Genomic DNA, 23,435 nt, shown 5'->3' with positions numbered 1-23,435 from the left:
CGATTACTACAGCCATTTGGTAAGCCTTGGTATCTGGCAGTATAAAGTTCTTCTTCAGCACTCTCTTGGCTGTTTTAGGTCTTTTGTGTTTCCATATAACATTTAGAATCAGCTCGTCAGTATACATACCCACGGCCTCCTGGGAGTGTCTTAAATCTGTATGTAGATTGATCTATTTGGGGAAAATTGAAATCTCTATATTCATTGTCGTTATTTAGACTATCTTTATTTTTTCTCAGAAATGCTTTGTGTTTTCAGCCATATAACTCTTGCACATTTTTCCATTACATATATCCTTAAATATTGAATTTTTTGTGTGTGTCTTTTATCTTTTTTGTTGTTGTTGTTGTTGTTGCTATTTCTTGGGCCGCACCCTCGGCATATGGAGGTTCCCAGGCTAGGGGTTGAATCGGAGCTGTAGCCGCCGGCCTACGCCAGAGCCACAGCAACGTAGGATCCGAGCCGCGTCTGCAACCTACACCACAGCTCACGGCAACGCCGGATCGTTAACCCACTGAGCAAGGGCAGGGACCGAACCCGCAACCTCATGGTTCCTAGTCGGATTCGTTAACCACTGCGCCACGACGGGAACTCCTATTGATGTTTTTTGATGCTATTGGTACAATGTTTTTTATTTCAACATCCAGTTGTCTGTTGCTGGTATATAGAAAAAAAATTGACTTTTGTGCATTGGCCTTGTCCCCAATAACCTTGATAAACTTACTCAAGGTGTTTGTAGGTTCTTTCAGACTTTATACACACACAGTCACGACAATCTCTATACCATCTGTTTCTTTTTCTTGCCTTATTACATCCACAGAATTGTTTTTTATAAGTATATGTCACTTTCATTCTATTTTTAAATGAGAACAAGTTCTTTTATGACATGGTGATAGAATAGTGTGGTTTTTTTTTTTTTTTTTGGTTTAATGACCTTGTTAGGTAAAATGGAAAGTTGGAAACCATGTGCTAGTCACCAAAATTAGATTTAGGAGTTCTGCTGAGCTCCGAAATGTAAAGCATTCGAGAGCTCCTGAGTTGGTTCATCTTGCACAGTGTTTCTCCTTGGGCCTTAGTTTGGTAAAAATAAGGCTGACACATCAGGCTGTTGAACAGTCTGTGGTCCTTTAAGGTCTTTGGTAAACAGCATTTGGCCTGACAGTGGGGCTTTCAGGGAGATACACAGAACACTGTGTGAATATTTTCTCCTGCCTGTGTACTGCCCAGGCTTCTCCCCACCCCAGAGGAACTGGATCTTGATAGGAGCAACAAAAAATTAGCACATTTTAGAGCCCAAGATTTGCTGCCCTCCTCACTTACAGTATTGACCCAGTCACTGTAGATAAAGTATGACAGTGGAAAGCACTAACGGATGCCTTGAAAAATTGAACCAGAGATTCATTATTTCAGTTCCTTGAGTTGTGTTTATTGCTCACGCTGTATATGAAACCAAGAGCCTGCGGGGCATTGTCTTGCAGAACATTTGCACTCCTGGATAGTGGCAAGCTGAGTAATTATAAAGCCTTATTGTTGTAAACACAAAAAGAGGCTGTTTGGCTCTGACTCGCTAGATTGTTTTCTCTCTTTTCTCTCTGGCCTGTGACCTCAGATGTTGTCTACAGGGACACATGCATCCTAGTGCCTAGAACTGAGGGAAGCAAGGTTGGTCATGCCAGAATCCCAGGCTTGTTAAGATAGAAAGGAAGTTCAGGGACCATGTAGTTGTGCTTCATCATGCAGCTGAGTACTCTGGGGCCTGGGGAAGGAGGGGAGACAGGTGCACAGCCCTGATTTCTGCATCACGTGATCTCTCCACAGTTTCCAGCCAGAGACGACACTCCTCCATGGCCCGGATACATTCCATGACGATCGAGGCGCCCATCACCAAGGTGAAACAGTTTGTGGTTGGTTTCCATTGAGCAGAGCAGTCTCTCGTTCTCCCAGTTGATTGTTTTCAGCGAGAAGAAACAGGGACCCACAGCAATAATAATGCACTCCTGATTGTATGGAGCTGCCTGACACGCACATTTTAATAGTCTGAAGTTAGCACTGAGTACTGCTGCCAGCCTGACTCTCTGGACTGCTTCTTCATTGTCTTTAATGTTATGAAACTCAGGCCTTGTCTTTCCATATTGTAGGTAATCAATATCATCAATGCTGCCCAGGAAAGCAGTCCCATGCCTGTGACAGAAGCCTTAGACCGTGTTCTGGAAATTCTGAGAACCACTGAATTATATTCACCACAGTTCGGTGCTAAGGATGATGATCCTCATGCCAATGACCTCGTTGGGGGCTTAATGTCTGTAAGTATATTCCACCAGGCTGCTGGCTAGATCCTGCCGTTCTTGTGTGTTTTCCCAGAGGTGATTTGTTTGTGGGCTGGCCTACACAGCACTCTTTGTGTGTGGAGCTCAGTCGAGGCCTAAAGCCTCCACTGCCTGGGCTTAGCTGCCCTCTGGCTGAGCTGTCACTCACCTGCTGCCTACCACCCAGGAGAAGGAGGAGCCTTCTCAGTCTGCTGAGCTGGTTCTTCACTTTGGCTCAGGGGTTCTGCAAGTGATTTATTTAAAGAAAATTGAATTGTTTTAAGATTTTGAAAACTGGGGCAGAATAAAAAATATATATATAAAATGATCCATACCGTATTATAAAACAGAACTACTATATATATTTAAAGAGGCACCAGGGGATAGGGCATGTGGTTTTCCTCCAGAGCATCCTACACAGATTTGGTGACTTCAGGGGAAAGAAGGGCTTGGGACCATTTCATTAGAGGGGGGCTTTCTAGTGGGCTCTTGAGGGGTCGTGGATCCCCCCTCCAGCCCATCTAGCATAGAGGTCTCACAGGGAAGAACAACTTCATGGAAAACAGATCATTCCCTTGCCATCTGTCACTTTTAGAAAAATTCACAAATAAAAAATTTACTTCCCCTCCTAATTCCTGCTTTCTGAAGTCACTTGATTCCATAAAATAAGGTTTCAGGCAGTCATCTGAAGGGTAGAGCAATTCCCAGAGATGGTGTTGCCTATTTGAGAAAGAGGCTCCTCCAGCCTGTGCGTGTGTTGGGGGTTGGGGGAGCTGGGACGGGGGTGATGAGGGATGGGGTGGGATAGTGTCCCAGGGATGAGGGGAGAAAAGAGGCAAGGCGGGGAGAGAGCAGCCGTAGGCCCGAGGAGGGGCCTGCCCAGGGGCATGGGCAGTGGTCTGGGAGCAGCTCTCAGCCCGAGAGGCAGCTGGGCAGTGTGCGGGCACTTAAGAGAGCAAGGAAGGGTCTAGTTTTCCAGAGGAAGCCTGGTGTCCATGAGCCGAGTGTGAGGAAGATTAAGGGCAGAGGCATGTGGTCCCTAAGAAAGAAAGTGGGTCCTGAATGCCAGTGGGCTTTTGGGGCATCTCTTGCACTCACCTCCCTGATGTTCCCCCTGCCCCTGAGTTTAGCCGGTCCTTCCCAGCATCTGGCTCTGTGCTCTGGTGTAAGTGACTGAGCTTGTGGTTGACCACGGTGGTGATCACAGCAGAGCCTTCGCATGCGTAGATGGCAAGGCCTGCCCTCATCTGTCCTCTGGGACTGGCTGTTCTGGGGTTTTTGAAAAGTAAAAAAGAGTTGTGACTTCCCTTTTCCTTGTTTCCTTCATTTTTATCAGGATGGTTTGCGAAGACTATCTGGGAATGAATATGTTCTTTCAACAAAAAGTAAGTTTTCCCTTTTTAACTTTTTGGATCGCTATTAATGCTACAGCTAAGCTGGGAGCTCCTGTTGTAGCTCAGTGGGTTAAGAACCTAACTAGTATCCATGAGGACGTGGATTCCATCCCTGGCCTCACTCAGTGGGTTAAGTATCCAGCGTTGGCCTCGAGCTGTGGCATAGGTCACAGACATAGCTTGGATCTGGTGTTACTGTGGCTGTTGCATAGGCTGGCAGCTGCAGCTCCATTTCGACCCCTAGCCTGGGAACCTCCATATCCCACAGGTGTGGCCCTAAAAAGAAAAAAAAAAAATTACAGCTAAGCTTAAGTGATGAAAATAAGTTTTTCAGATGAAAATTTTCAGGTAATTTTTCTCATCAAGTTTGTTGGTGTATCATAAAACCTGAGAAACAAAGCAACTGTCCCCTTAAGCCGTACTGTTCTCCCTAAGGAACAAAGCTATAAAGCCTATTAATTTTGTTCTCCAAATCATATCACTTTGTAGGCCTTCAACAGGTTTCCAGCAGTATAATCACCCCCATCTCCCTTCACGACATCCCACCGCGGATAGCTCGGGCCATGGAAAATGAGGAATACTGGGACTTTGATATTTTTGAACTTGAGGCTGCCACTCATAAAAGGTGAGTCTCTGTGGAGCTCAGCAGACAGCTTGATTCCAAGGACTGATATGGAAAGAGCCACCCAAAGAGTGTGGATTCTGCACAGAGCCAGTCCCTGGTCAGGGAGGAGGCTCAGGAAAGAGCAACAGGGCCCAGGCCTTGACCAGAGATCTGTGAGAAGCCAGGGGGACTTCTGTGGAAAGAGCAAGCATGAACCTGAGCAAGTGACTTAATCTCCCCAAAGAGCCAAAGTTTCTTTTCTCTTTCTTTCTTTCTTTTTCTTTCTTTCTTTCTTCCTTCCTTCCTTCCTTCCTTCCTTTCTTCCTTCCTTCCTTCCTTCCCTTTTTTCCTTTTTTTCCTGTAAAACATAGTAGTTAATTTCTCCTGTAGGTAGCAATATGTTGAGATAGCAGGCAAGAGCCCCACTCAGAGCCTGGAACTAAAACTTAGAAATACACAAATGCACATTCGATAGGAGCTATGCCCAGATCTTGGTTGCTATGTTGGTGACAGGCATGGGGACACTCAGAACTCCAGTCCTCCTGATCTGGGTAGGGTCACAGAGGGTAGTGTGGTATTGGGGTTTTACCTTCAGCTTTATACCTTGCTGGAAAAGAACAGTTAGCCAGAGGGGTGTGATTGGCTCGGCATACAGAAAAGGGTGTCCAGGGCCCATGCCAGCCAGAACTGATCTTCCAAAGGGTGAGGCCCTGACCCCGGCAGACAGAAGGCAGCTGCAAAAGAGGCATGCTCGTTGGCTGTGGGGTAACTTAGCAGATCTCATCCTGGTCTGTGTGACTGTCCCCAGGACAGGCCATACCCTTTGCTCATGCTCACAGCGAACAACCTTCTGATACATTCTGCATCTATGCACCCACCGTGGACAAGGACAATGGAAAAGAATATTTCCAAAACAAATCTTTGGGCACCTGGTTAACATACTAGTGAGACTGTATTCACATGAATTGGTCAAGGTAGGTCAGTTCAAATCCTGGGAGCCTGACTGTCTGGATACTGCCTCAGCAGAGCCAAGTTTCTTGACCTTCCAGGCAAAGGCCAGATGCTGGATGAAGATGACTTCTCAAGGATGGGTGACCAGTTGGGAAACCTCTGGGAAGCTTCTCTGGGAAACCGCTTCACACTGTAACGCACACCTCCAGATTGTCAAGACCATTACATGACATGCGACGACATCTGGCTCATATGCCGTCATCGGGAACTGTAATTTTCTCCTAGGCAGGACATCTGGCCAATGACATAGGTCCTACAAGTCCAAAGGAGGGGATAGGGTTCAAGGTAGCACAAGTCTAGCCTGGCAACACTTTGTTTTGGGGGATCCACTAGTCCAACAAGTAGGGTCTGAGCCAGAAAGGGCAAGAGGAGTTCCCATCTTGGCTCAGTGGTTAATGAACTTGACTAGCATCCATGAGGACACGGGTTCAACCCCTGGCCTCGCTCAGTGGGTTAAGGATCCAGCATTGCCATGAGCTGTGGTGTAGGTCTCAGATGCGACTCGGATTTGGCGTGGCTGTGGCTGTGGTGTAGGCCAGCAGCTACATCTCCGATTCAACCCCAAGCATGGGCACCTCCATATGCTGCAGGCGCGGCCCTAAAAAGAACAAAAAAAAAAAAAAGAAGAAAGAAAGAACAAGAGAGCAAACCTCACTAGGCTCCACCCAAGGTTGGGACTAGGCTCCACCCAAGGTTGGCGGTGGCTACCAGGAGGAAGGGCAACAGTGTGCCACTCATGCAGGCCCCACTTTGCAGCCCTGCACAATCTCTGAAGTCTGGTTCTAGTTTTTCTCTTTGATTCTGTTCAGATCCAACACTTTGCCTGTTTCCTTGCTTTGTTTTAATGTTGTGGGTGTTTTTTCTCTATAGGCCTTTGATTTATCTTGGTCTCAAAACGTTTGCTCGCTTTGGAGTCTGTGAATTTTTAAACTGCTCTGAGACAACACTGAGATCATGGTTACAAATTATCGAAGCCAATTATCATTCTTCTAACCCCTACCACAATTCTACACATGCTGCCGATGTGCTTCATGCCACTGCCTATTTTCTCTGCAAAGAGAGGATAAAGGTGAGTGGTGTTGGTGCTCCATACTTAATAGGTGGGAGCAGTGGAGGGGTTGCTCTGCGGTGCGATTGCTCGGGAGGGGCATGTCCTGCGCATGTGCAGCCTGGCCGGGGGGGGGGGGGGGGGGGGGGGGGGCGTGGCCACAGGAGGAGTCAGGAAGGAGGCCTTGCCTTGGTTGTGGGGAGTTGATATGTTAATTCATGACTTGTCCCCAGTCATTCCATAGCAGGGTAAGGAGCAGGATTTGGTCCCCAGGGAGAAAGCCAGCGAGAACAGGGTAGGACTGCTTTTCTGGGAGTCTCTGAATCTCCAGCAAGTCTAGCCAGGTAACTGTCGGATGTTGCCACTTTAGGGTCCCCATCTACCTGTCAGAGTCAGCAGGGTTTGAGACCAAGTTCATCATCTTTGCCCAACACTGCTCCCACCCACAGTTGCCTACCCGATCCAGATTTCCATCATCCAAGCAGATACCCAAGTCAGAAATCTGGCGTCATCTTCAGTTCATTCCTTTCAAGCCCCCAGCATCTGGTAGATATCTGACCTTGCCTGCTACAACCTCTCCATGTCCTCAGAATTGTTGCCTGCACATAGTGCCCCTGCTGCTGTCCCAGTGAGGGCTCCCTCATTTGTCATCTAAATGGTGCCAAACGAGAATTCCTGACTTGCCTCCTAGGGAACTCACTCTGACCATATTGTTCCCAGGAGCAGCCTCCCGTCCTCTTTCAGGGTTTAAACTTTAAACTCCATGGACAGTGTGCATAGCTCTCAACCCACGGGCCATGTTTGGGCCGTGCTATATACCACTTTAGTTTCTGAAGCTCCCGTCCTTGCCATACTGTTCCCTTTGCTGGTGCTGGCTTCCCTCACATCTCCCCCGTCCTTCAGGGATCTATCTCGGTCTTCATTCCTCTAAGAAGCCTTCCCTAGAAACCCTCTACTTCCAACCCTGACTTGGCTGCCTCTCGTCCATACTCTCACACCCTCCTGGGCACTCTCCTGGTTTTGCTGTATTAGAATGCTTACCATCCACTCCCTTTGGACAACAAGCTCCTTCAGGATCCCTGATGCCTGTCCCTCTCTGTCCAGGGAGTGCAGCGGAGGAAGGATGAGGACCGTTCACTCAGAGGCTCCTAGTATCAGGTGCAGTGGCCACTGGCACCTGCTGGTGGCCAGTTGGAACTGGCCCAGAGACATTTAGCAACTTTAGCTCCAGCTTTGGGGCCTTGGGAGAATGCGGGATAGGAAGAGGCCACAGTGAGAAGAGTTCACAGAAGAAAGGCACACTCCTAAATCGAGCTTCCCAAGAAAGCTTTCCATGTTGTAAACTATTTCATTAGGGAATTTTTTGAAGTAGCGACTAGACTTGCACTATTTGTCAGAGTATTTGTGTTACTTCTTTCAGTGTCCATCATAAAATGGCACAGAGGGTCCAGGGAGCTCTAGTGCATGGCCAATTCACTTTCAGAATTACTCAAGAGCAGAAGAATCAAACCACTGGTTTTGTGTCTAAGAAAATGGCCTCGTGAGGAATAAGACAGTGAGGTGTCATTGCCTTATGTCCTGGCATCTGGAGAAGGCCTCATGGTGGCCAGGACCAGCCCAGGCAGGCAGCAGAGCAAGGACAAGTGCCTCCTGGTCCCACCTCCTCACCTGTGACCAGGGACAAATATAGGGAAGAAAACAACCTGAAAGGATGATTCTAGCACATGGACATGCTGAGCAAATGTTATTAATGCCTTACCCTGAAGTCACACCCTCTCAGAATTGGGTCTCATGTCTCTGCTCCCTCTGTTTTTTGTTTGTTTGTTTGTTTTTTGTTTTTTGTTGTTGTTTAAGAAAGGTCATGACTAAGACTGTAGGTAGAATAAGGATCTAGAAATAGGACTATTTTTATAGTGTGAATAAAAATGGCAGAGGAGAGATGTCTGTGTCAGTATGGTTCCACATATAAACAACCTGATTTTTGCTGGTGTTTTTTGGTTTTTTTTGCTTTTTAAGGCCGCACCTGAGGCATATGGAAGTTTCTAGGCTAGGGGTCAAATCAGAGATGCAGCCGCCGGCCTACACCACAGCTCACCGCAATGCCAGATCCTTAACCCACTGAACGAGGCCAGGGATCGAACCCACAACCTCATGGGTATTAGTTGGACTTGTTTCTGCTGTGCCACAATGGGAACTCCAATTTTTGCTGTAATTTATTGCTTTTGAATTATGATATAGATAACATACAACTATATATTCAGACAGCTAACTTAATTTTTAATTGCATTTGTTGAGATATAAGAACATTGTCAAATTCACCCATTTAAAGTTAAAACTATTGAATTTCTTTTTTTTTTTTTAATTTTCCCACTGTACAGAAAGGGGATCAAGTTATCCTTACATGTATACATTACGTTTTTTTTTCCCCCACCCTTTGTTCTGTTGCAACATGAGTATCCAGACATAGTCCTCAATGCTACTCAGCAGGATCTCCTTGTAAATCTATTCTAAGTTGTGTCTGATAATCCCAAGCATATAAATTTATAAGACTGATTTATTAGCTGTACACCGTCTTTTCATGTGTCCATAGAATATTTCCAAAAATGATCTTTTTCACTAGGGCACAATGAATGTCTTGATAAACTTAAATTTCATAGACTAGATTTTCTAACCACAACAAAAACTAGAATTTAATAACTAAAGGTTAATTTAAAAAAATGTCATTCACTACAAATGAGAAAATATTTTGAAAAATTTCGGGAGAAATAAGACATAAACCAAAAATAACAGATTATTTAGAAAACAGGAACATGAGAAGTCTATATATCAAGACCTACAGGATGGGAAGAGCAAAATGATAATCCAAAAGGGCTTTTTTTTTTTTTTTTTTTTGAGAGAAAAAAAACAGAAAAGTATGTTCTAGCCAAACTAATAAAAAAATACAGAAAACACAGAAATACACTTGAAATGGAGAATGACAGAAATGTATACTTTTTTTTTTGTCTTTTTGCCTTTTTCTAGGGCCACTGCCACAGTTCCCAGGCTAGGGGTCTAATCAGAGCTATAGCCACCGGCCTATGCCAGAACCACACCAACACCAGATCTGAGCCACAACCTACACCACAGCTCACGGCAACACCAGATCCTTAACCCACGAGCAAGCCCAGGGATCAAACCCGCAACCTCATGGTTCCTAGTCATATTTGTTAACCACTGAGCCACAATGGGAACTCCTAGAAATGTATGCGTCTATACTTAAAATAGATGGTTTCTTACAGAAAGAAACTGTAAGAAACTGTAACTAATTTAAATCAAATTTGTTCTAGAAGTAGAAAACTGAAAGAGGTGAGTATCATGAAGAGTTGTTTTTAAACTATCAATTTCTTTAAAACTTGCCTCCTGACCCAGATGGGCAGGTGAGTTCTTTAGCCCTTTAGGGAATTTTTCCTTGTTACGTAAACCTTTTCAAAGTCTTGAAGAAGATGGAAAACGTCCAGATCATTTTATCAGACTCATAAAACCCTGACATCAACCTGACAAAGCACCAGAAGTGGGGAGAAAACTGTAGACCAATCCCCAGTTATTGTGAGTGATGCATATCTTAAAAAATTTTTTCCTTTCTTTAAATTTAGTAATTCTAGTTTCTGTTGGTCTAAGTCAGTATGTCAGACTAAGGACTTTTATTGTGATGGGTCTAGAGACAGGCTGGCTGAGGAGGTGACTCCTACCTGTATCTTGGTAAGTCCTTAACTTGTGTGAGAATCAGATAATGTTTCCTAACAAACATATGCAAAGATGGAACTGTTTCAGAGTGGAGACAGGAAAACTGGATTTGCTCAACAATATCCTTTCTCAGAAATCCAAAATATTCTTAATAGGGCAGAAAGAAAACCACACAGAAAGCTTCCTTGCTTTCAATGCCATGCCCCAGTTTTTAAAAGATCTCTTGTTTTCAGCAAACTTTAGATCCACTTGATGAGGTCGCTGCCCTCATTGCAGCCACTATTCATGATGTGGACCATCCCGGGAGAACCAACTCCTTCCTCTGCAATGCTGGCAGCGAGCTGGCCATCTTGTATAATGACACTGCAGTGCTGGAGAGCCACCATGCGGCCTTGGCCTTCCAGCTGACCACTGGAGATGATAAATGCAATATCTTTAAAAACATGGAGAGGTAAGAAAGCATAGGAAGGTATGTTTCCTTTGTCTCTCTCTCTCTTTAAACAATTTATTAGAATATAATTCACACACAGTACAGTTTACCCATTTAAAGTGTGCCGTGGATTTTAGTCTATCCAGAGTTGTGCAGCCATCACTACAGTCAACTTTAGAACATTTCCATCACCCCTAAAAGAACCTCAAGCCCGTTAGCAGTCACTCCCCATCGGCCCTCCCCCCCAACTCCTGAAGTTCTGGGTAGGCAATTACTGATCTACTTTCTGTCTCCATAGATTTACCAGTTCTGGGCATTTCATATAACTGGAAGCAGCCCCAATGTGTAGTCTTCTGTGACTGGCTTCTTTCACTTTAGCACAATGTTTTCAAGGTTCAGTTCATTTGTGTCTTGACATTTCAAGACACTTTGAGCCTTGAGAGATTCAGAGAAGCTGTCATCTATATCTCTGTCTGAAAGACTCCACTGTTCCCAGCAAACTTTTTTTAGGGGGTGGGGGTGGGGGGGGTGGGGGGCCCTCACCTGTAGCACATGGAAGTTCCCAGGCTAGGAGTTGAATCAGAGATGCAGCTGCCGGCCTGCGTCACAGGCATAGCAATAGCAGATCTGAGCCACATCTGTGACCTATACTGTAGCTTGCAGCAACACCAGATCCTTACCCCACTGAACAAGGCAAGCCATTGAACCCGCACCCTCACAGACACTATGTTGGGTTCTTAACCTACTAAACTACAATGGGTACTCCTACCCTGCAAACCTGTCATTGTCTTTGTTCACACGTCGCTTTCTTGAGGAAGCCTTCCCTGACCCTCACTAATTATTCAGTACCAGGTTCCTTCATAGCACTTGTCACACTTTAAAGTAATCATTTTTAGGAGTTCCCCAGTGCATCATCAGGTTAAGGACCTGGCGTTGTCACTGCTATGGCATAGGTTTGATCCCTGGCCCAGGAACTTCTGTGCGCAGCCAAAAAAATAATCGTCATCATTTTTCATTATGTGTCTAGGATCTAGTTTGATTCTTTTTTTTTTTTTTTTTGGTCTTTTTGCTGTTTCTTGGGCCGCTCCTGCGGCATATGGAGGTTCCCAGGCTAGGGGTCGAATCGGAGCTGTAGCCGCCGGCCTACGCCAGAGCCACAGCAACGCGGGATCCGAGCCGCGTCTGCAATCTACACCACAGCTCACAGCAACGCCGGATCGTTAACCCACTGAGCAAGGGCAGAGACCGAACCCGCAACCTCATGGTTCCTAGTCGGATTCGTTAACCACTGCGCCACGATGGGAACTCCCTAGTTTGATTCTTAAGCTCTGTCTTTTTGTCATCACTGTGCCCTCTGTGTCACAGAAGGGACTTAAATATTAGATGGCAGAAGTATTCTATCATTAGGAATATTTACTCATTTGGATTTTTAAGAAAAATTTTAAAACTTTTAAGGGATTAAAAAAAAAAAACACCTCTTTTGCTATGATTTAGAATTTCATAGGTGGAGTTAAAAATTGCCATCAGAGTTGCTTGTATAGACAACAACAAAGAGTTATCTCTGGAAAAACACACAAGACCCTGATAACTTTGTTGTCTCCAGAGAAAAGAACAGGGTCGCTGGGGCTGAATAGAGATTTCAGTTTATATTCTGTGTGCCTTTTAAATTTTTATTTCTATGGTTTAAAGTTTTTTAAGTAATTAAATAGAATTAAGGCCTGAAAGAAGCGTTAACAAGTACTCTGTGATCCTCTCAGCTTTCAGAAGGTCTGGGTACTAAAGTTGCTGGGTCTCAAGGTATCTCTGTGTGGGGGTACATTCTTCATAACCCCAGATCTCTGTCTTCATTCAGAGAACTGGCTTTGCTCACCCCGTCTGCATTCCACCTCATTTTATCCTAAGAACTATACGCCCTGCACTGTAGGATGACAACAGCATGAACAGTGTTTCTATAAAGCCTTGTCCATAAGCTTCTTTTTTTTTTTTTTTTTGTCTTTTTGCCATTTCTTGGGCTGCTCCCGTGGCATATGGAGGTTCCCAGGCTAGGGGTCTAATCGCAGCTGTAGCTGCCAGCCTACGCCAGAGCCACAGCAATGCGGGATCCGAGCCACGTCTGCAACCTACACGGAAGCTCACAGCACCGCTGGATCGTTAACCCACTGAGCAAGGCCAGGGATCGAACCCTCAACCTCATGGTTCCTAGTCGGATTCGTTAACCACTGCGCCACAACGGGAACTGCTAAGCTTCTGATTTTAATTTGTTTGGGTTTCCCTTTATAACAACAATCTAGGCAGTAACCTAAAACTTCCACAGTCTTTTAAAGCAAGCCCTGCCACTGACGTCCAGTGCATTCGAATTTTAGCTGCAGTGGACAATATCCCAGGTAACAGGTAGCTTGCAGGAGCACCTGCCTGGTCTGGATCAGTAACCGGCAGCAGCCTCTCATTTGTCGTCTGAAACAGGAATGATTACCGGACGCTGCGCCAGGGTATTATCGACATGGTCTTAGCCACCGAAATGACAAAGCACTTCGAGCATGTCAACAAGTTTGTCAACAGCATCAACAAGCCCTTGGCAGCATTAGAAGAAGATGGGGTAAGAGAGCCGGCGGCAGAGGGAGCCTGTGTTTGAGCCCTTATCCTGGTGCTGTGGGAAACATGGGCGTAGGAAGTCATGATTGTGGAAGGGCTCATTGAATTTCATTTCCATTGGTAAAAACATTATAGAAAATACATAAACTTGGCAAGAAAAAATAAGACATAAAAATAGACATGAAAACTCTGAAGGGAGGGTCAAGTTTTAGATAAACTTGCTTTAGATGGGTGGACCGTTCCTACGTCCTTTCTCAACCATTGTTCCCTTCCCCTCCTTTTTTTTGTTTTTTTGTTTTTTTGTTTTGGTTTTGTTTTTGTTTTGTTTTTGTTTTTTGTTTTTTGTTGTTTTTTTTTTAGGGCCACATGCACAGCATATGGAAGTTCCCAGGCTAAGGGTCCAATCAGAGCTGTAGCCACCAGCCTACACCACAGCCACAGCAACACAGGATCCAAGCCACGTCTGCGACCTACACCATAGCTCACAGCTCACAGCCACTGAGGAAGGCCAGGGATCAAACCCACAACCTCATGGTTGCTAGTCGGGTTCATTGACCGCTGAGCCATGACGGGATCTCCACCTTCCCCTCTTCTTGAGCATCCTGGGGTCAGCTGGGACCCCTGAGGTCTTTTAGCGCCACTCTGCACCGTGCACATTCTGTGGTAGCAACACCTGTCCCGTTGGTCTGTGTCACAGGAGGGTGGGGGTTGGAAAGATTCCTGTATTTCAGCCACAAAGGTGATGTTATTGTTGCCACTCACTTCTGGATTTGAGGCATGGAATCCAGAGCAGCTTCCTGGCAAGGAGAACATAAAATCTCTCACCAGGTAGGAGACCACCGCTGAGGAGGCAGAGCGCTCTGAGTTCCACTTGTAGTTCTCCTTCACCATTTCCTTGTCTGCAGAGTAGGCATAATGGTCTCAGGGCATAGGACTGAGGGGCATGGCACAAGGCAGGCACTTAAATGGTACCTGTTGTACTAGATCCATCGTGAGATCAGACCTAGAGCATATCTTCTTCCAGGGGCCCTCTTCCTTTGAGGCCCACAGGTCTGCCCTCCCACCTACCCCCCCAACACCGCATCTTGGCACCAGCTCACAGCCTTTTCAACATTCCTCCTCCCGACTCCCCGTCACCACCTTGTGAGTCTTTGCCACAAGCAGGGATGACCTATCCTATCAGGCTGGGATGACAGTTCCTTGAATTCTCACTCTACTTCTGCACTCATTTGCTCAGCCATAGCTTTTTCCCGTCCTTTAGCTTATTACTTCCTAGCCTGTTACTGCCCTTCATGCTTGTTCCAGTTTAACCTGATTTAAAACCTTGAGAATCTGCTCCCTTCCCCCTTTCCTGTTCTCCAGCATGTCAGTCTGCCTTTGACTGCACCCCCTTCCCAAGGACTTCCAGTGCAAGGGCACCCACTCTGGCCTTTCTTATTGGCTCCTGCCCTGCCATCCAGGCTGGCTGTCACCTGGGACATTTCTCCTGGCAGACCCCATTCCCACAGAAAGAAACCACGTGCCTTATAGACTTGGTTTCCTCCAGCTAGTCTGGGCAGTTCCCAGACTCAGTTGAGTCCTCCACTCCCCTTGACAGTCATGTTTCTCATCTCTGTCGTCAGTACTTGGGGTTACTTCTGAGACTAGAAATCAATATCCAGTGGTTCAAACAAAGCAGGGAAAACGTATCATGAAAAGAAGTGGCTTCCAGCTGCTGGCAGTACTGAACTGTGGTCACACATGTGAGAGAGAAGAGTCAGCAGAAAGCTGGCCAGCAGTGGGACACAAGGAGCACTGAGGATACTCTGGCACTCTCCAGAGATGGGGCAGCCTAGGCTCAGCATGTCACCTACCCATATTTTTCTTTCTTTCTTTCTTTTTTTTTTTTGCTTTTTTGGGCTGCACCCATGGCATATGGAAGTTCCCAGGCTAGGGGTAGAATTGGAGCTACAGCTACTGGCCTATACCACAGCCACAGCAATGCCAGATCTGAGCCTCATCTGCAACAGCACCGCCAGATTCTTAACCCACTGAGTGGGACCGAACCCTCATCTTCATGGATACTAGTTGGGCTTGTTACCACTGAGCCATAACAGGAACTTCCACAACCTCCCCATCTTGATGGTAGATCTGTCCCCACTGAGATGGGACCATCAGGCCTTCTTGGACTACTGGGACTACTCACTGAAATCACATGACTGACTCCTCTGGAAAATTGCCCGATGGGCACACAATCAAAATGAGAGGCCTGCTCACATCTTTGATTGTGTTCTTTGCCCCAGTACTCCGTCTTCCAACCTGCATTCACTTCAGAAGGCCTGTAACCAGAGGGCCCATCACACCGTGGGTTGAGAATCCATATCCAGAGGGGCTCCTTGTGAATCAGGCAGCATACAGTACTGAATGGACAGAATCCAAGACTAAAGGTAGAACTTAGGTTCTTATTCTGGCTCAGCTAGGTAGATTTGGCTAAGCGTCTTTACCATTCGGAGTCCCATGTCCTCCCCTGTAACATGTAATAGTAAATAATACTGCTTTTCATGTCTGCTGCAAAATCTGGTTGTGAGCACAGATAAGAAGGGAATGACTGAGTCTTCTGTACACCGTAAGGGCAGTGTTTAGGAAGCACCACTCTATCTGACACGTCTGCGTTGACGGCCCATTCCAAAGATCACACCGATCACAGAGCTGGCTTAGGGATTAGACTATGAGAAACACAGCACATCTTTTTGTTGGAAAGGCAGAGAAATCTTTTATTTTTCAGTTTACACTGTCTTTTAGTGAATGTAATACAGTCTTTGAGTGCTTACCAAGGGAGAGTGGTAGACATAGTAGAACAGATAGAAGAGGTAACTATGAGAGATCAAGTGAGAGAATGAGCCAAGAAGGCAGGGAACGCAGCCTGCAGTGCACCCTCTACTCCTGGCCTGGCTGGAATCACATCTCACTGGGCAGTGGTTTTCCCCCTTTGAAAAGTGAGGAGCCAAGCTCAATGGTCAGAGTATCTTCAGCCCTGTTTTGTGAGACAAGGGTCATTCACTCATACATCCTGGATAATGCCTTACTGTGGTGACAGTGGGACCACACCAGTAGAACAGGGCTTGGTACCTGGGGACCCATTTTGATTGCTTTGAATTCCACTCATGTTTTAGGAAACTGATAAAGGTCAAGAAGCCATAAACACTATGCTCAGGACTCTAGAGAACCGGACTCTGATCAAACGAATGCTGATTAAGTGTGCTGATGTCTCCAATCCCTGCCGACCCCTGGAGCAGTGCATTGAGTGGGCCGCACGCATCTCAGAAGAATATTTTTCTCAGGTAAGATGCAGCCTCTTAAGTTTCTTAAGTAAAAGAAAGAGAAACAACAGTAAGCCCGTACGGAAGCCATCAGCTTAAAACTAGGAAGTAGAGTTCTAAATGAGATTCTGTCCTTAAGTAAAAGAGAAACACAGTAAGCCCCTACGGAAGTCACTGGCTTAAAACTAGGACGTAGAGTTCTAAATGAAATTCTGCCCTTGAAGAACATCGCTTGTGTACACCCTTACTGGTAATGAATTCCATTCGTTTTTCCTTATCTGAAAGTGTTACGTTGCCTTCCTTCTTGCAGAATTATCTTCCCTGGATATTTGATGTTTTCTCCTAATAGAACTTTGAAGATGTTATTACACTTTTGTCAGCCCGTCATATTCTCTGGGTAGAAAAACGTTCCTGTAAGGCAGAAAAAAAAGTTAGAAAATACAATGGCTAAAATATTTCCAAATTTAGTGAAAGATATATACATACAGATTTAAGAAACCCAGCAAATCCTAACCCTTGTGCAGGCATGTCATAGTCAAGCAGCTATAAGCCAAAGATAAAGAGAAAATTTTGAAATCACCCAGAGAAAAATGACACATTACTTCTATAGAGAACTTTGATTCTCATTTTTTATGGCCTCATGTTAGAAACTATGAAGGCCAGGAGACACTGGAACAACATCTTTAACGTGGTGTTAGGAGAAAACCGTCACCCTAGAATTCTGTATCCATTGAAAATATCCCTCGGTAATGAAGACAAAATAAACGTATTGTCAGATAAGGAAAAGCTAATAGAATTCGTCCCCAGTAAACCTGCAGTATAAGAAATGAAGTTCTTAAGGCTGAAAGGAAATGATACTAGATATGAACTTGGATCTTTGGGAAGAAATGAAAAGTACCCAAAATGGTAAGTATCAAGACCACAATGAGACATCACCTGTCATCTGTTAGAATGGCTGTTATCAAGAAGATAAGAAATAACAAGTGTTATCAAAGATGTGGAGAAAGAGAGTCCTTGTGCACTGCTGGTGGGAATGTAAATTGGTGCAGCCACTATGGAAGAGCATGGAGGTTCCTCAAAAAATGAAAAATAGAAATACCATATGATTCAGCAATTCTACTTTGGATATTTATCCAAAGAAAGCAAAAATACTAACCCCAAAAGATATATGCATTCTTATGTTCACTGCAGTATTATTTACAATAGCCAATGTATGGAAACAACCTAAATATCCACTGACAGGTGAATGATTAAGAATATGTGGGTGGGTAAGTGGGTGTGGGTATTCACACAACGAAATATTATTTAGCCATTAAAAAGGAATAAACTCTTGCCATTTATGACAACATGGATGGACCTTAAGGGTTTTATGCTAAGCAAAAATAAGCCAAAGAAAGACAAATTCTATATGGTCTTACTTATGTATGGACTCTAATAAGCCAGAAAAAGACAGCTTCTATATGATCTTACTTACATATGGAGTCTTAACAGAGAACAGATTGGTGATTGCCAGGTGTGGGTGCAAAACTGGTACAGGGAGGGAGTCAAAAGGAACAAACTTCCAGTTATAAAATAAGTCATAGAGATGTAATGTATAACATGTGACTGTAGTTAATAATACCATACTGCATATTTGAAGATTTCCAAGAGAGTAGATGTTAAAAGCATAATTACAAAAAAAAAAATTCTGTGACTATGTATGGTGACAGACGTTAATTAGATTTATTGTGGTGATCATCTTGCAGTGTATGCAGATCATCACACTGTACACATGAAACAGCAATATCATGTTGTATGTCAATTATATCTCAATAAAAAGAAAAATTTTAAACACTTCAGGAGTTCCCTTGTGGCCCAGTGGGTTAAGGACCAGCTTTGTCACTGCCGTGGATATGGTTATAGCTGTGGTGTGGGTTTGAGCCCTGGCCTGGAAACTTCTGCAGGCCACAGGCATCCCCCTGACCACCTGCCAAAAAAAAAAAAAAAAAGATACAACACTTTTTAAAATGGTAGGCATTCCCACTGTGACTCAGTGGGTTAAGAACCTAGCTAGTATCCATGAGGATGTGGGTTCCATCCATGGCTTCGCTCATTGGGTTGGGAATATGGCATTGCTGGAAGCTATGGTGTAGGTCTCAGATGTGGCTTGGATCTGGTGTTGCTCTGCCTGTGGCAAAGGCCGGCAGCTGCAGCTCCAATTCAACCCCTAGCCTGGGAACCTCCATATGCCACAGGTGCAGCCCTAAAAAAGAAAAAGATTTTTTTCCGTTTGTGTAATTTCTCTAAATGTATAGGACTGTTTTAAGCACAAGTGATAACATTGCATTGTAGAGGATATAATGTGTATAGCTATAAGATACATGAGAACTATAACACAAAGGACGTGGAAGAGTAAAATGGACCTACGTGAATCCAAGGTTTCTACATTTTAGATGAAGTGTTTGTTGAAGGATATATTTAGTAATCCCTAGAGCAACCAGTGTAGCTAATAGATACAATAGAATTCTAAAATTTATTAAATTATACAAAAGTGGCAGAAAGGATAAATAGAAGAACAAAAAGGAGAGGAGTAAATAGAAAAAAAAGTGAAATGGGGACATTCCCTGGTGGCCTAGTGGTTGGGGATTTGGCCTCTTTACTGGCTTGGGTTACTGCATGACACAGATTCAATCCCTGGCCATCAGTGCAACCAAAAAAAAAAAAAAGGAAAATAGTAGCTCTAACTCTAATCATATCAATACCTACATTAAATGTTAGTGGACTAAACATGTCAATTAAAAGAGATCATCAGAGTGGATTTTCAAAAAATAATGCTGACTATATGTAGTCTACAAAAGATATACTTAAAATGTAAAAAGCAGGAGTTCCCTTAGTGACTCAGCAGTTAACGAGCTTGACTAGCGTCCATGAGGTTTCGGGTTCGATCCCTGGCCTTGTTCAGTGGGTTAAGGATCCGGCATTGCCGTGAGCTGTGGTGTAGATTGGCGGCTACAGCTCCAATTCGGCCCCTAGCCTGGGAACCTCCATATGCTGCAGGCACAGCTTTAAAAAGACAAAAAGGCAAAAAAAAAATTTTTTTAATTATATGTAAATGTTTATATAAGAACAGATAGGTGCAAAGTAAATGGATGGAAAAGAAAGATATATTGGAGTTCCCATCGTGGCTGAGTGGTTAACGAACCTGACTAGGATCCATGAAGATGTGGGTTCAATCCCTGGCCTCGCTCAGTGGGTCAGAGATCCGGCATTGTCATGAGCTGTGGTGTAGGTTGCAGATGAGGCTCGGATCTGACGTTGCTGTGGCTGTGGTGTAGGCTGGCAGCTATAGCTCCTATTGGACCCATAGCCTGGGAACTTCCATATGCCGCAGGTGAGGCCCTTAAAAAGGGAAAAAAAATTTTTAAAGATATATCATGCAAATTGTAAATATAAAAAGAACTGAAATGGCTATGTGAATCTCAGACAAAATAGACATCTAGACATCAAGATAAACAATATTACCAGAGATAAAGTGGGACAGTTCTGATAAAAATTGTATAGGAAGATAAAACACATAAACATATGTGCATCTAATAACAGAACTTCAAAATAAATGAAGCAAAATTGACAGAAGCAAAGAGACAAGTAGAATCATAGGGATATTAAGACCATCTTTCAGCAATTGATAGAACAGCCAGATTAAAATTTTAGTAAAAGAAAAAAAAAACAGATAATCCAGACAACACTGTTAATCATCTTACCTTAGTTAACATTTATAAAACACTACACCATAAGTCTGCAGAATATACATTGAGTGCATGATATGTTCACCAATATACATCATATGACGGGGCCACAAAAAAGCTTCAATAAATTTAAAATATTGGAAATATATTAAAACTGTGAGATGTAACTAAAACAGCAATTAGAGGGACATTTATAATTAGAGAAAAAGCCCTAAAGTTAATGACTTAGATTTCATCTTAAGAAACTAGAAAAAGGAGTTCCCATCATGGCTCAGTGGTTAACCAATCCGACTAAGAACCATGAGGTTTCACGTTCGATCCCTGGCCTTGGTCAGTGGGTTAAGGATCTGGCATTGCCATGAGCTGTGGTGTAGGTTGCAGACGTGGCTTGGATCCCGCATTGCTGTGGCTCTGGCATAAGCCGGCAGCTACAGCTCCAATTAGACCCTAGCTTGGGAACCTCCATATGCCTCGGGAACGGCCCTAAAAAAGACAAAAAAAAAAAAGGGGGTGGGGGAGAAAGTAGAAAAAGATGACAAAGCCAGCTCAAAGTAAATCGGATATAAGTAATAAATAAAACAGCAAAAGGAGTTCCCGTCGTGGTGCAGTGGTTAACGAATCCGACTAGGAACCATGAGGTTGCGGGTTCGATCCCTGGCCTTGCTCAGTGGGTTAACGATCCGGCGTTGCCGTGAGCTGTGGTGTAGGTTGCAGACACAACTGGGATCCCATGTTGCTGTGGCTCTGGCGTAGGCCAGTGGCTACAGCTCCAATTCAACCCCTAGCCTGGGAACCTCCATATGCCGAGGGAGCGGCCCAAGAAAAGGCAAAAAGACAAAAATAAATAAATAAAACAGCAAAAAATGAGGAAATAGAAAACAGTTGAAAAAATTACAATGCCAAAAGTTGATTCTTTGACAAAATTAACAAAATTGGTTAAGTACCTAGCTGGAATAATCAAGGGGAAAAACAAAATTGCCAATATCAGGAATGAAAAAGTATTGTCACAATAAATTTGACAACTTTTTTTGGGTTCTTTTGTTTTTTGCTTTTTTAGAGCCATACCTGCAGCATATGGAGGTTCCCCAGGCTAGGGGTCTAATCAGAGCTGCAACTGCCGGCCTGCACCACAGCCACAGCAATGCAGGATGGTTAACCCACTGAGCAAGGCCAGGGATTGAACCTGCAACTTCATGGTTCCTAGTCAGGTTCATTAACCACTGCGCCGCAACAGGATCACCATGATTTTTTTTTATGTTGAAAACTCAAGTATAAAAAAACAATCACTAGCATTGATAAGTGGATATTATTTAGCAAGGATAGGACACAAGCTCATTATACAATGTCAGTTGTATTATTTTATATACAAGTTACAAACAATCAGAAAATGAAACTAAAAACTAAATGAAACTAAAAACATTGCTGAGAAATTAAAGAACATTTCAGTAAATGGAGAGTTATACCAGGTCCACAGATGAGGAGGCTCAATATTGTTAAGATAAAATTCTTTCCAGATTGATGTACAGACTTATGCAATCCCATTCAAAATCCCAGCAGGTTTTTTTTTTTTTCTTTTGTTTTGTTTTTTGGTAGAAATTCACACATTGATTCTAAAATTTACATGGAAAGGTGAAAGACCTTGAATAAATAACACAAACTTGATAAAGTTGGATGATTAACAGTCTTTGACCTCAGGACTTACAGTAACCAAGCTAGTAGGGTACTGACATAAAGATAAATACATTGATGGGACAGACTCGAAATCCCAGAATAAGGCCACATTTATACAATCAGTGGGGAAAGGAAAATTTTTTTAGCAAGTGGTGTTGGAATATTTGGATATCTCTTTTCAACAAAAAAAGAACCACAACTCCTGCCCTTTACCGTGGAGAAGTATCAGTTCACAGTGGATCACTGACCTAAATACAAAACCTAAACCATAAAGTTTCTAGAGAAAACACAGGAGAATGTCCTCAGTTAGGTAGAATCGGACAAGTGTGTCTTAGGTACAGAAAACAACCACTGTAAAAAGAAAATTTGATAAGAATCAAAATTCCGAAATTTTGCTCATTGAAATACAGCTAAGAAAAGGAAAAGGGAAACCACACTAGAAGAAAATTTTCACAAATCATATCTGACAAAGGACTGTATTCAGCGTATGTAAAGAAATGTTGCTCAATAATAAGACAAACCACCTAATTTAAAATGGCTAAAATTCTTTTTTAAATTATAGTTGGTTTACAGTGTTATTAGTTTCAGTACAGATTCAGTTTTACATATGTGTGTGTGTGTGTGTGTGTATCTATTCTTTTTCAGATTCTTTGCCCTGAAAGGTTATGACAAAATCTTTAGTTTCCTGTGCTATATACTAGGTCCTTGTTGCTTATGCATTTTATGTACAGTACTGTGTATATATTAATCCAAAACTCCTAATTTATCCCCCACAACCCTTTTCCCTTTGGTAACCATAAGGTTGTATTCTGTGTCTCGGATCTGTTTCTATGAAATGGCCAAATATTTTAACAGACACTTTACCAAAAATGATATGTGAATGGCCACTAAGCGTATGCAAAAATGCTGAACATCATTTGTTATCAGGGAAATGCAAATTAAAACCACACTGAAATACCATTACACATCCACTAGGATGGCTAAAAATTTAAAAGACTGACAACATCAAAGGTTTGTGGAGAGGAGTTCCCTGGTGGCATGGCAGGTTAAGGATCCAGCGTTGTTACTTCTGTGGTATGGATGTGATCACTGTCCTGGGAACTTCCACATTCCACAGGCATAGCCAAAAAAAAAAAACGTTTGTGAAGATGTGAAGTGAATGGAATTTATTCATCAGTGATGAATGTATAAAATGCTCACTACACAGTGATGAGGTGTAAAATTACTCTTACTTTGAGAAGCAGTTTTATTTTTGTTTTTAAACTGTGGCAAAACAAAATTACCATTCTTTTTTTGGTTGCATCTCTGGTGTGCAGAAGTTTCCGGACCAAGAATCAAACCCATGCCACAGCAGTGGATCCTTAACCCACTGAGCCACCAGCCTCTAGCTTTCATTCATTCATTCATTTATTTTCCCCGCTGTACAGCATGGGGATCAAGTTATTCTTACATGCATACTTTTCCCCCCCACCCTTTGTTCTGTTGCAGTATGAATATCTAGACATAGTTCTCAGTGCTACTCAGCAGGATCTCCTTGTAAATCTATTTAGTCTCTCTTTTTTTTTTTTTTTTTGTCGTTTTTGCTATTTCTTGGGCCGCTCCCGCGGCACATGGAGGTTCCCAGGCTAGGGG

General features: G+C 43.6%; 1 protein-coding gene across 4 annotated transcripts in view; it reads left to right on the top strand.

Annotated features, from left to right (window-relative positions):
* Positions 1–23,435, top strand: part of PDE8A (phosphodiesterase 8A) — a 152,364-nt gene that overhangs the window by 115,881 nt on the left and 13,048 nt on the right. For all 4 annotated transcript variants that reach the window (XM_047796687.1, XM_047796689.1, XM_047796691.1 and 1 more), the window contains exons 13-20: positions 1,819–1,889; positions 2,139–2,303; positions 3,643–3,691; positions 4,190–4,325; positions 6,186–6,384; positions 10,320–10,537; positions 12,980–13,112; positions 16,261–16,428. In XM_047796687.1, the coding sequence (XP_047652643.1) occupies positions 1,819–1,889; positions 2,139–2,303; positions 3,643–3,691; positions 4,190–4,325; positions 6,186–6,384; positions 10,320–10,537; positions 12,980–13,112; positions 16,261–16,428 (1,139 nt within the window). The remainder of the gene's footprint in view (positions 1–1,818; positions 1,890–2,138; positions 2,304–3,642; positions 3,692–4,189; positions 4,326–6,185; positions 6,385–10,319; positions 10,538–12,979; positions 13,113–16,260; positions 16,429–23,435) is intronic.

This window comes from Phacochoerus africanus, chromosome 9 (assembly GCF_016906955.1).
Source record: "Phacochoerus africanus isolate WHEZ1 chromosome 9, ROS_Pafr_v1, whole genome shotgun sequence".
NCBI classification, from domain to species: domain Eukaryota; kingdom Metazoa; phylum Chordata; class Mammalia; order Artiodactyla; family Suidae; genus Phacochoerus; species Phacochoerus africanus.
This window is presented reverse-complemented; position numbering and strand designations above follow the sequence as displayed.